This window comes from Thamnophis elegans, chromosome 11 (genome assembly GCF_009769535.1).
Source record: "Thamnophis elegans isolate rThaEle1 chromosome 11, rThaEle1.pri, whole genome shotgun sequence".
NCBI classification, from domain to species: Eukaryota; Metazoa; Chordata; class Lepidosauria; order Squamata; family Colubridae; genus Thamnophis; species Thamnophis elegans.
The window spans coordinates 17,694,501-17,708,462 of record NC_045551.1 but is presented as its reverse complement, the minus strand read 5'-3'; the positions used below and the strand labels follow the sequence as shown (position 1 = coordinate 17,708,462).

The following is a 13,962-nucleotide window of genomic DNA, read 5'->3' as shown; positions in this document are numbered from 1 at the left end:
CCTTTGGATTTTTTGTTCTTTTTATAGTAATTTTATTAAAATTACAATTAAAAAGATAAATTAAAGCAAAATAAATTAAAAGAATTTAAAAAAAGAAAACGCAGTAAAGAAACAAGTAGAAAAAAAGGAAAAAAATAAAATATAGTAAAAAAATAAATTCATAGTCATATAAAGAGAATTCAAAACAAAAGCACTTTCCCATGGGAAGGATTCTTACAATTAATTCAAGAGTCTTATTTCAGATTCTTAGTTTGCAACTTTCCAAAATCAAAGTTCTAATCACCCTTTTGCTGTTTATTTTTAAAAAAAATCAAGGTCCTTAACCTTGTATTTAAAACTTCCTTCACTAGAACTGAAGAAAACTCACCCTGTGTTGTAAAACATGTTGATCCAAAGGATCTTAAAACAAGCAATTTTTGAAAATGATAAAAAAGGAAGTATATGAACCTAATGTCCTTTCAAAAGTACTTGAACATGGTTTGAGGAAAAAGATGGACCAGGAAGGATACAGTGAATTGAAGATAACTCTACTAAAAGGAAAGCTGATGAGTGATGGAATGAAGAGCTGACAAGTAGAAAAATCTAAATCAAATCAATATTTGGTGTGACCACCCTTTGCCTTCAGAACAGCAGCAATTCTCATAGGTACACTTGCACAAAGTAAGGGATTTTGCAGGATTATAGTCAGATATATGATCAACCAATTATACCAAACAGATGCTAATGATCATCAATGTCACATGTAGGTTGAAACCCAGTCATGAACTGAAACAGAAACAGCAGTGTAGGAGGCTTAAAACTGGGTGAGGAACAGCCAAACTCTGCTACCAAAGTGAGGTTGTGAAAGACAGTTTCATGTCATGGCAAGATTGAGCACAGCAACAAGACACAAGATAGTTATACTTCATCAACAAGGTCTCTCCCAGACAAATATTTCAAAGCAGACTGGGGTCTCAAGATGTGCTGTTCAAGCTCTTTTGAAGAAGCAAAAAGAAATGGGCAACATTGAGGATCATAGACGCAGTGGTCGGCCAAGGAAACTTAGTACAGCAGATGAATGACACATCAAGCTTATTACCCTTCAAAATTGGAAGATGTCCAGCAGTGCCATCAGCTCAGAACTGGCAGAAACCAGTGGGACCCAGGTACACCCATCTACTGTCCAGAAAAGTCTGGCCAGAAATGGTCTTCATGCAGCCAAAAAGCCATACCTCCAACGTGGGAACAAGGCCAAGTGACTAAAGTATGCACGAAAACATAGGAACTGGGGTGCAGAAAAATGGCAGTAGGTGCTCTGGACTGATGAGTCAAAATTTGAAATATTTGGCTGTAGCAGAAGGCAGTTTGTTCGTCGAAGGGCTGGAGAGCGGTACAATAATGAGTGCAGGCAACAGTGAAGCATGGCGGAGGTTCCTTGAACCTTTGGGGCTGCATTTCTGCAAATGGAGTTGGAGATTTGGTCAGGATTAATTGTGTTCTCAATGCTGAGAAATACAGGCAGATATTTAACCATCATGCAATACCATCAGGGAGGCGTATGATTGGCCCCAAATTTATTCTGCAGCAGGACAACGACCCCAAGAATAGAGCCTACGTCATTAAACACTCTTCAGTGTAAAGAAAACCAAGAGGTACTGGAAGTGATGGCATGGCCCCCACAGAGCCCTGATCTCAACAACATTGAGTGTGTCTGGAATTACATGAAGAGACAGGAGGATGAGGAGGAGCTCTGAGACCGCAGCTGATACTTTTGCCGCTGGGTGGTCCAATCGGACCTAAACTGTCCTGCAGAGATGGTGAACAGGAAGAATACATATTGCTGATCTCAGGGACATTGCAAAGTCTTTGATGGATCCAAGAGAAGTTCTTCAAGCCGGCGACAAAAAATCCAGCCATTAGGCTGATGAAGTCATGGTGGCTCCAAAACAGAAGGATATGGAAAGAGAAAGTGTTTTCAGTTGGTGAGAAATTGTTGCCATTTTAAAAGAGACTGCCTATAAAAAACTTAAAATTAATTTAAATTGGAGAACAGAAGAAATAAGCGGCGGAATTAAGTTTGGAATGGTTTTGGACTGGGTTATCTTACTTTTTAAATGCTATCTTCATGGATGGAATTTATGCAAGCCTTTTAAAACGAATGGGTTAAGTTTTCTATTTTTTTCTTTTATTATTCTTTGTAACCTATGGACTAAAATTCTCCTCTTTCATTACTGTGGGTGTTCTAACTCATTCAAGAATTGGACTTTTTAAAACTTGAAATACAAAAAAGATACAAAAAGTAACAAAGAAAATTGCAACAATAACACTGCTACTCGGAGGCTGGAGGTTTGTGTATTGGAAACAAAACACTCTTACTTTTCTCACTGATTATCCTGGCTCAGCACTCCAAGGTCTCTCTGCTTGTTTATAGAGAGTGATAAGAAGAAAAGCACACAGATGTCCCTTTGAAGTATATCTTTAACCAGAGAAAAGTGAAAATAAAACTTTATTGTGAATCTATGCTTAATCTTGTTAAAATCTTCTAAGCTAAAGCAGCAGTGTTTGTTAGCTGAAGATAAATAGCACAATTTCAACAGCAGAAAGAAACTTTTAAGTCTGCAAAAGATATTCTCAGAAATACAGAAATTATCAAATACATGAGAGGATAGAGAAGAAGTTGGAAGACTTAGAGCATCTAACAGTAAAATATGATGAAGTTAGAGATGTTTATCAAGTGGAAAAAGTGGTGGTTAAAATCCTAAAAATCGAAGAAGAAAATGAATATAAAAAAATTAAATTTGCTGATATTTATGGTGATTGGTTTGTCTCTGAAAATGGAAAAAGTGGAAAACTGAAAGAGGAATTAAATGGAGGGGAAATCTACCCCAGATGGCAAGATACAGAAGAAAAAACAAAAGAATTTATGGATTTAAAGAGAGAAATTTTACTAGCAACATCATTGCTAACACTACTGACAATCAAAGATAAGGTGATTAAGGAAACAGAAGGGCATCGAAATTACATGAGAGGTTTTATAAGCAAGGAGTTGCTAAGAGGAGTCCATACAAAGTTGATTAAGGAGATGATTAGAGGACTGACACCACAAATGGCAGAAGATATGAGACTGTTTTTCTACTGGAAAGATACAGGTTAATAGATGGAAGAGTATAATTTAAAACTAGTTAAACTTAGTGAAATTTAGCGACATTATATACAGCTAGTCTCAACCATTAACAATTAGCCTATTTAATACATTGTCTATCCTTCTGTCCAATCACAGTTTGTTCCAGTCTTGTCACCTTGTCTTATACCAGTCAAAAAATCTGTTCCAGACTTCAAAATATTCTGATTCCCCTTTATTTTTAAGTTCAAGAGTAAGCCTATTTGCTTCCGCGCAGGCCAACACTTTTCTGATTATATCTAGCTCTGATGGTGCATTTTCTTTTTTCCAATATTGTGCATAGGTTATGCGCGCTGCAGTTAGTACATGTATAATTAAATAAAGTGTATCCTTCTTAAACCCATCTGGTATTATACCTGGGAGAAAAATTTCCAGTTTAAACAAGATTTGGTCTCCCACCATTTGTTCTAACCATGATTGAATCATTTTCCAATATTTTTTTTGCCTCATTGCATGTCCACCACATATGATAAAAAGTGCCTGGTGTTTTTTTACACTTCCAACAATTTGGGGCCAGATTTTTAAACATTTTGGAGAGCCGTGCTGGGGGGGAGATGCCATCTGTAGAACATCTTATAAAGATTTTATTTATATGCCGTAGCCATTGTTAGTTTCTGACTAAGTATCCAAAGTTTTTCCCACTTAGCCAATTCCACATTGTAACCAAAACTTTTCGCCATTCTATTAATGACAGGAGAACTATCCTGAAGTAGAAGAAAATAGGAATTAATGACAGGAACAAAATAGCGAGCATAAAGGACTGTTTGTGCAGGAACATGGAAACAAAATGTTCCAAAATAAATACCTGCACATCCCTAACTACTAAAAATTTAGTGATGCTTGCTGTGGTCTTAGAGCAAAGTAGCACTCAAGCCTGTTACCAATATTGTTCAGGTGAAAAGCTGAAATAAGTACCCCTATTTAATCCTGTTTAAGTAATTGCAATTCAAATATCTGCTTAAAGTTTTATTAAATAGTCATTTTATTCAATGTAGGTAAACTTAAATATAAAAAGATTAGTTAAGAGCCTGGAAGGTATCAATAACTCAGATTTAAAAATTCAAAGTCCATATTTCCTTATAAACTACAACATTATTATGATGTAATGTATTTTTGGAGTATAAGACGCTCCAGAGTATAAGACGCACCTTAGTTTTTGGGGAGGAAAAAAAAAAAAATCTGCCTCTGCCTACCAACATCCATCAGTATTCATCTGGCTAGCGTCCTGTCAGTGTGAGAGAGTAGATACTGGCAGAGACATGGTAACAAGGTCAGCCAATGAATAGGCATAGCAACTAAGTCAGCCAATGAGGGCTGTTTGGAAACTGAAACAGTATTTGCTGGGTGAGCAAGAGCAGGAGACAGCAAGGAGCCTGGGTGTGGCTTAGGTTAACTTCTGTACAAAAGCTGCAAACTAGTCTGCAGCTCTGAAACTGAAACTAAAACTCCTCTCCTCTGCTTGTGATTTGTTTGTATTTACTACCATGTTGGAAAATCTGCTTTTGGTATTGTAAAAGCAAAACAAAACAAAAGGAGAAAAGTTTCCCCTTTTGCATTTGAGCATCCAAGAAGAAACAGAAAAGGAAAGAGGAGAGAACAAAAAAGAAAGATGGGAAGTGAGCAAAGAAGGAAACGGATAGAGGGGAAGGAAGAAGAAGGAGGGAGGAAGGAAGGAGGAAGGAAGATTATAATGAGAGGGAGAGAGGGTCTGGGGGAAGTCCTGCCTTAGCACTTGGCACAGGTGTCCCTGACACAGGTGATGCCAAGCTGGCCATATGAAGAATATATGCAATGAGAACATTAAAATATTTGTATAAATAATAACAAAAATACTTTGATAGAAATCTAAAACCTTTATAATATTTCTGTACTGTTTTTGGAGTAAAAATGCTTTTCAGTTTTCTGATAACCAGTATGTTTGAATTTTCAAAGCCATCCAAAGCTATAATTCTGTGCTGATCCTATGTTGTGTTTTCTTTCATAACTGAATCATAGTGCCGTTTTCCATCCAAATACAACATAGATTCTGAAAGAAAAGCACAAATGTCAAGTTTAATAAGATCACATGATCAGTTGGATGCTCAGGCCTTTATTATTTTTCACATTTTTTAAAAATATTAGTTTTCTTAATTTTTTAAGCCTGCTCTTTCCAGATAAAACAAATGTTCCTGTCTTTAGCATCATAAGAATGCTTAATTAGTGAAATGATTACTCACCACCATATGTCTTGGGAACAACATCTGGTATTTCCTTCTCTATCATAAATGTGAAATGAAAGACATTGGTTGTGTGGTGTACCCTGGTGTCTGGATCATAAACTTCACTATGAACCCGAACCTGGATGTTATTTTTTTCAGTATAACAAACCTTTAAAATTAAAAATTAGGATCAACTGGTTATTGGGTATAGAATTTCAAAAATTAATAAAGCATGCAATAAAATAAAGCATTTCATTACAGATAGTCCTCATCTATAACAATTTGTTCAACAATAGTTCAAAATTATGAGGCTTGGTTACAACTGGTCATTGAAGTTCCAGCCATCCCAATGCCCCACTGGTCATGTGATCACAGTCTGGACACTTGGCAACTAGTTCACACTTCCAACTTGTTGCCATGCTCCTCGCTATTACATAATCACCATCTGCAACAAAAGTGCTTTTACAAGAGGCAACTGAACTTTCTGGTTTTTCTTTGAAGACGTTTCATTTCTCATCCAAGAAGCTTCAGCTTTGACTGTCAGTGGGTGGGGAGATCGTGCACGGTGTTGTTAGGTGGGGAAAACCCCACCAATCGAATTCTAGTTGAGCTTGCGAGAGAGGTCTTTACAACTGTTTAAAAAATGGTCACATATTTCGTGCCATGCTTTTCCTTTGCATGGAAACACTGCTGAGTAAAAGTAACTGGGGGGAGGGGGTGATGAGCGGAAGTGCGGTTGCTCCCTTTTGGTGGTGTGGATTTTGGTTAGGGAGGTTTGGATTACCAGCAGGAGGGAGCTTGCATTGCAATCTTCCATTCCAGCCTTGGAAATACGGATGTTGTTAAACTCACGGGAGCTTTCTTTGATATAGGTATAGTATACTATATGTATATATTACTATAGTATAGGTCAGGAGTCCCCAAACCTGGCAACATTAAGACTTGTGGACTTCAACTCTCACAATTCTCCAGCCAGCATAGCTGGGAGTTGAAGTCCATAGCTGTCTGGAGAATTCTGGGAGTTGAAGTCCACAAGTCTTAAAGTTGCCAAGTTTGAAGACCTCTGGTATAGGTTCTTCTGCTTGAGCAGGGGGCTGGACCAGAAGATCTCCAAGATCTCCCTTCCAGCTCATTTATTCTAAAGCTTATAAAAGCTCCATTCAGTGCTGTTCGCGGATGGATTTTCTTTTAGGATATGTGTTTAGTTTTTGAAATATCCCCATTCCCATCCTCTCTCCTTGCGGAATTACTGGTTTTGAATAGTTGGTTCGGTGAGCAGAAGTTAAGCCATTGAAACCACGTAAGCATTTAAAGGCAGAATGTCTGTGTCGTGCAAAATAATTGGCAATCTGAAGGAGATAAGATTATATTGTATGCCTTTGTATGTGTGGATATGTGCACACATAAATTTTGCAGCAGGGTTAACAATGACCAGAGCACCTGTTGGTTAGCATAGCCAATAAGAAACTTGGCCAATAATATTAAGGCAAGTATGAGCAATTATCTGTCCATGGTTGCTTAAAAAATGACACCAGAGTTTCTTGCCATTTTTGGATGGGAACTGGATGAAAACAGTAATACAAATCTCAAAATTGAGATTTTTTTTTAAAAAAAAAGGAAAAATAGATTGTACTTCAGTTTTGCTTAGATGTGTGATGTGAGTCAACTGTTTTTGATATTTAGACCACCAAATCTTAAAGACTATGCAGATGGTTTGGAAGCAAAGCTAGTGTTGATATTGTGGAAATTAATGAAACTGAAAATTACAATGATGTTATTGCAGGGATGTGACTATCCAGCTAAAGTTGTTTCTCTGACATTCTAAGACTTAGATGTCTGAGTGATATCAGGATCTTTTTTTTGATGGAAATTCCAGATTGGGTGATAAATCCATTTTCAGATCCTGAGGAAGATGGGATAGTGGAGGAACAACTCATAGAGCTGCAAAATGACATTGAGCTGAATCCAAAGTTTAAGAAATCGTACCAAGAGTTTTGGTTACAGAAAGAAATTTCTGATTGCTATCCTGCACTATTGACAATGGTTAAGAAGCTCCTTGTTGCATTTCCAACATCATATTTGGTGAAACGTGGCTTCAGTGTGGTCATATCCAACTTCTCTCCAAGCAAAGAAATCGACTCCAGATTACTGAACGTGGTGATTTAAGACTCCTGCTAAGTGACTTAAAACCAGACATTGGGAAACTGGTATCTCTTCATCAAGTCCATCCATCACATTAAGAATTTACTGAACAGTAAACTAGTTACTAAATTTTACTGAGTTTACTAAGTTACTAGTTACTAAGGTTCTTGATAAATGACTATTAGACTTTGAAAACCTGATATCACTGGATCATGTTCAACAATTTTGTTGAATTAACATTAACTAAAAAGGTTTTTAAATTGGATTTTGAATAAATATGCAATTAATTGCTACAGTTTTGAATTTTACTGTTACTATTTTCCTTCCGTCGTGCAAACCGCCCAGTCACATGACCCCCCCCCAGCCATGCCCACAAAGCCACACACACAGAACTGATAGTAAAAAAAAATGAATTCCACCACTGGGTGGGGGGCACTGAGGATCAGTTTGTAGCACCAAGTGGACTGAAAAAGTTTGGGAACCACTGATTTAAGGCCTGGATGTTTATATCATAAGGATCACCTGAATGGTGCAAATAGGTGTGGAGCTTTCTTGGAAGTGTTGAAAGGACTGTGTTGTAAATTGGAGATAGATGATGAGAGAGGGCTGTTCAATTTTGACATAGATGGCCTCCCCTCTTTCCTCTCTATCCAAAATGTGGGCTTTTCTATCTTCAAAAGAGTGGCCTTTGTTTTTTAAATGCCGATGGACTGCTGAATCTAGTCTTAATGGGTTTGTTCTCTATGTAGTGCCATGTGTTTATAAAGTGGTTGTCTTGTTTCCCCAGTGTACTGATCTGCATATGGCTCACTGCATATACCACATTGCTCAGTTTGTATCTGGGTGTATTATCCTTGGGGTACACAAACTTTTGCCTTAGTTTATTTTTGGGTTTGAAGTGTACATATATGTTGTGCTGATTGAAGATCCTCCTGAGATGTTCTGATATGCCTGCAACATATGGAATGATGTTGCTTTGTTTATTGTTCTCTTTGTTGTCTCTTATAGAGGAGCTCCTGTTGGGTCTTTTGATGAAGGCCCACTTGGGATAGTCACATGTTCTAATCTAAGGGCTTCCTTGATGTGTTTTAATTCTTTTAGCGAAACTTCTTCAAAGAAAAACCAGAAAGTCCAGTTGCCTCTTGAAAAAGCACCTTTGGGACAACCTGTATGACTGAGAATCTCCATAAATACCATCTGCAACCTTCTCTATTGGCTTCTACAGAAAGTCAGTGGAGAAGACATCAGGGAAGGTTGCAAGTCAATGGGGGTGTCAGATCCCTAATAGTGATACTGCCATTCAATTGGGAGGCGGGGGAGCCTCGGAATTAAATCATTAGCTACATCTGAAACAACTGAGTTTTACAACTTTACAACTGGTTTTCTGTCACCGGGAGACTGAAGGTCCCAATATCTCTGGAGGGATGTTTATGGTAGCCATGTATGATATATAACTTTGATGTCTAATTAGAGATAGCCATGGGAACGTGTGCTTTATTGACTCCCAGGGCAGAAGAGTTAAGGAAGCATCTTCACACTTGTGTATTGGTCAGAATCTGCATTCGGACAAAGGGGAGAGGTCATTATCATCTTAATCCCATTTGCATGGCCTAAAGGTTTTCAGATGCTGCTTTGCTTCTAATGGTTTCCATCCTGCTTGATTAAAGGTTCCTTTTGAAATAATCCGTTTCAAGAGTCTTTACTTTCTCAAGTTAGGAGAGGAGCCATTACAGGGAGATTCTTCCCCACCCTTGTACTCTCTGCCAGCAACTCTGTGCTTGAATTGTGCCAGCCATTTGCACACTCTTGTATCATACACCAACTCCCATAATTCTGAGCACCCCTTTGCTCCCTCCCCAACATACTCCCCCAGTCATTCACCTACCAGGCAGCTTGGGATTTGCAACTTCCTGCTGGCTTCCCCATTGACTTTGGTTATGAGAAGACAAAGTTGCCTTACCTAACAATCACATTCAGATTAGTTAACAGCAGCAACCATGATTGCAGAGATTGCTAGCGAAGCAGTCATACTTTACAATCACATCACTTAGCAATGGAAATTTCAGTCCCAATTTTCATTTTAAGTCAAGAACTTCCCGTATTTAAAGAAGATCAGTATTTATCCAACTTCTTAATGTTAGTTTGATCTATTTAGTCTATTACCTGGGAAGAGAGTAATAGTAAGGATCCAATTTCAACTGGTTTTTGAAACATAATATCATCCACAGCTACCACATAAGGTCTGGCGTTTCTGGTGTATGAAAAAAATACTGTAATTATGCATATTTACACATACATATACTTTAAAAGATGGACATGGATTGTTTTATATTTTAAATTATATTCCATGTTAGAAACTTATTATGATCCTGAAATTTGTTAATAAATGGTATAAAATATTAGTTTATAAAATAGAAATTTAATTATGCATATTTTCCAAACTCATTGCACTACTGATTCTCAGGTGTTCATGACAATCCAGTAAAAAAATCTTAAGAAATCATATTGATTATTGCTCAAATTCATAACTGCTTATTGTAGCATATTATACACATACTAGCAAGTATAAAGACTTTATTATTTCACTAAGCTAAAATCAGCTTAAGCATCCAAGGAGCTGATTTTACAATTCATAAGCTATTACTAGAAGGTACAGTAAAAATAACAACTGATCCTCATGTATGTTATCTAAGAATAAGGTGAATTATTATGTGGAATTCCACACCCATTCAAAATTAACATGATTTTCAAATAAAAAATATTTGATTTATACTGCACTTGCTTTCCTTTCCACCAGTGCCATCCCTACATTTGAATATAAAAATACATAACCGGTAATATCAGATATGATCTTAATAATTTCCTTTGTAAGTGAAACTTGATCAAGTGCTAAAGGATACACCTAAAATTAATGCCTCCAGGAAACACAAGATCTTTACAACTTTATAAGATAACATAGATTCAAACTAAATTTCCTGTCAACTTAATCTAATTATCTGCAAATTATCCTTTCTCCTGTCTTTTCTCTACTGCAGTTCTCTATAGCTAACAGTAAACTCTCAACCTTTTCTCTCTATTTCTCTGCACTGGTGATATCTATTCCTTACACACTGTCTAGCAACATCATCAATAGCTATTGACTTGACTTTATTGCAATGTTGCTTGTTTATTTATTAAATAAATATTGTTTCTTACAGCTGCCACAATCTTGAATTGGTAATATTGACTGCTGTGAGAGCCCAATAGAGGTAGTTTTCAAGTTACAACCATTCATGTAGTGACCATTCAAAGTTACAACAGCATTGAAAAAAGTTATTTATGTCTGTTTTTCACATTATCATTGCAGCGTCCCCATGGTCATGTGATCAAAATTTGGACACTGGCATATACTTATGATGGTTGCAGTGTCACAGTGTCACGTGATCACCTTTGCAACCTTCTGACAAGCAAAGTCAGTGGGAAATCTAGATTGACTTAACAACCATGTTACTAAATTAACAACTGCAGTGATTCACTTAACAACTGTGGCGAGAAAATGGGGCAATATTCACAACAGTCTTGCTTAGCAAAGGAAATGTTGGGCTCAATTGTGGTCATAAATCAAGTATTATCTGTATCCTACTCAGAATGAGATGGAAAGAATTGATGTTATCATCTCAGCAAAGTTATTTCTGCCACACGGGGTTAACAGATGAATAAAATCTCAATTCCTGCATTCTTAAATTACATCCATATTCATTGTCATCTGATACAATTAGTATTGATAAATTAGTCTTAACTGTACTGGGCCAACCTAAAATATGTGAAAATATTATATCAGGCAATATAGTTACAATTGTATAATCACATAGTGACTTAAAATTAAGTGCTTTTTGAGAAAATGAAAAGAAAAGGGTATGGTAGTTAATATAATTTAATTAGTGTTATTTATTTATTTTCCTATGCGTCTGCTCAAAAACAGTAACTGTGAGAGGGGCTTGGAGTCCTAGGGGATGATCACTTAAATATGAGCTAGCAGTATGTGGCAGCAGCCAAAAAAGCTAACACAAAGTTATATAAACAGAGACATAGAATCAAAATCACATGAAGTATTAGTATTGCTTTATAAAGCCTATGTAAGGCCACACCTGGAATACTGCATCAGGTTTTGATTGCCACATTACAAAAAAGATGTTGAGACTTCGGAAAAAGTACGAAGTCCAACTAAGATGATTAAAGGCCTGGAGACTAAAACATGAAGAACGGTTGCAGGATTTGGGTTTGGCTAGTCTAGAGAAAAGAAGGACGGGGGGGGGGGGATATAATAGTGGTTTTCCAGTATTTGGGGTTGCCATAAGGAGGAGGGGGTCAACTGATTTTCCAAAACACCAGAGAGCAGGACAAGAAATGAAGGAAACTAATCAAGGAGAGAAATAATCTGGAATTAATGAGAAAGTTCCTAACAGTGAGGACCAGTGGAACAACTTTCCATCAGAAGTTGTGAGTGCTACATCACTGGAGGTTTTTAAGAAGAGATTGGACAGTCACTTGTCTGAAATTGTATACAGTCTCCTGCTTGGCTTAGAAGACCTCCAAGGTCTTCTAGTTCCAATCTTCCAAAAATGTTTCCATGGCTGCTATTTCTGCTAGCCATCCCCCTCTTTTCAGCATCTTCCCACCAACTTACCTATCCCAATGGCTTCAGCATTTTCCCATACCTGCCACTGATATGCCTTCTCCCCAATCTCCCCAGCATCTTCCTACCAGCCTTCTCCCTCATTTTCTGTTGTATGCTTATATAGATAGTCCTCGACTTACAACAGTTCATTTAGTGATCATTTAGAGTTACAACAGCACTGAAAAAAATGGTGTTTAAGCATTTTTCACACTTACAACCATTGCAGCATCCCCATGGTCACATGATCAAAATTCCAACACTTGGCAACTGACTCAATGGTTGTAATGTCCCAGGGGGTCATGTGATCACCTTTTGCGATCTTCTAACAAGCAAAGTCAATGGGGAAGCCAGATTCACTTAACATTATGTTACTACCTTAACAGCTGCAATAATTCGCTTAACAACTGTGGCAAGAAAGATAATAAAATTGCGCAAAACTCAACAAATGTCTCACAACAACAGACATTTTGGGCTCAATAGTGGTCGTAAGTCAAGGACAACTTGTAACATTTTAAACAAAGTATATTTTAAGTCAATTCAGTTTCAGAATGAGGAAAGGTGAGACGTGACTTAGAAAAGTATTTAATAACTAGTTTACACTGATTTTAAGTGCATTATGCTTCTTGCTCAGATTGTGCAAAGCAAGGGAAGAAGCCTGGGAATAGATGCTAAATGAGAAAGGATATTGACATCATCCTTCCCTAATATTCTGGCAATGGTATATTTCAAGTGAGAGGAAGAGAGACATAGCCTAATACTTACCCATAGCTGTAGGCAGTAGCCCAACCAAGTTCATATGCTTTTCTCATGAGAAAGCCTCCAAAGATTCTGTTGAAAATGTTGCGTTCCTATATTGACAAATATCCATAGGACAAATGAATTTCGAGCATTTACACAAATTACTAAAGATAGGGGTTATCAAACCATGTACTATAATACAGTTATTCCCTAAAATGATAGATTTTTTAATGACTTCAATGGGGTTAGAGTGGGCAAGAAATAAATAGACCACTTACTTTTAATAATTAAAATTTATGGTATTAAAGGGATTTTTAAACTGTATAAAACTGCAATTGCTCACAGGGTGCAGACAAAGCCCAGGGAAGACTGACAGAATTCCCATTCTCTTTGTGCAAATAGATTAAGCTTTTTAAAAACAAAAACAAAAGTGACACCCTCCACCACAGCTGTTATGACCAACAGACACACCGTGACCTGACAATTGCGCAATAGACATATGCACACTGATAAAATAGCGCCAATTAAGATGCGATGTCAAAATCGCGCCGACAAATTCGTGATGACAAAATTGCGACGACAAAAGCACGATGACAAGAACAATAAAATAAAAAAATTTTAGGGTTAGGGTTGTAACGTACGTATACGCGTCCCACTATGTAGTTTGTTGATGACACGATTTTGTCGGCGCGCTTTTGTCGAAAATCAATTAACAATTTTGTCAGCGCGCATTTGTCCATCACGGTTTTTGTCGGCGTGCATTTGTCTGCCATGGTTTTGTTGGTGAACCCACACACACACAATCCCAAGACACAGTTTGAAAAATCCTGACAGTGTACACCTACATGCATACATCCTCAGCTCTTTAAAATGAAGAGCAATTTGTATTATTAGAATATTCCATTTACAAAAATCAAAGTGCAGATTATGAAAACACAGAACCACAATAACCTAGTCACTTGTATATTATAAAACAAGATGAGATAAATACAGGTTTATTCTATCTATCAACTGAAATGCTACTTTTGCTCTAATGACATACTTGTCATTACTCTGTGCAGAACACC

The 13,962-nt window shown here is 37.1% G+C and overlaps 1 protein-coding gene across 5 annotated transcripts in view; it reads right to left on the bottom strand.

The window, feature by feature from the left end:
• Window positions 1-4,993: 4,993 nt before the first annotated feature.
• Window positions 4,994-13,962, bottom strand: part of ACOT9 (acyl-CoA thioesterase 9) — a 49,724-nt gene continuing 40,755 nt past the window's right edge. For 4 of the 5 annotated variants that reach the window (XM_032226293.1, XM_032226295.1, XM_032226296.1 and 1 more), the window contains 4 exons: window positions 12,920-13,005; window positions 9,664-9,751; window positions 5,377-5,527; window positions 4,994-5,186 (listed from right to left, as the gene is read on the bottom strand). In XM_032226293.1, the coding sequence (XP_032082184.1) occupies window positions 5,122-5,186; window positions 5,377-5,527; window positions 9,664-9,751; window positions 12,920-13,005 (390 nt within the window). In that variant the 3' untranslated portion in view covers window positions 4,994-5,121. The remainder of the gene's footprint in view (window positions 5,187-5,376; window positions 5,528-9,663; window positions 9,752-12,919; window positions 13,006-13,962) is intronic. The other variant, XM_032226294.1, reaches the window with a different exon arrangement.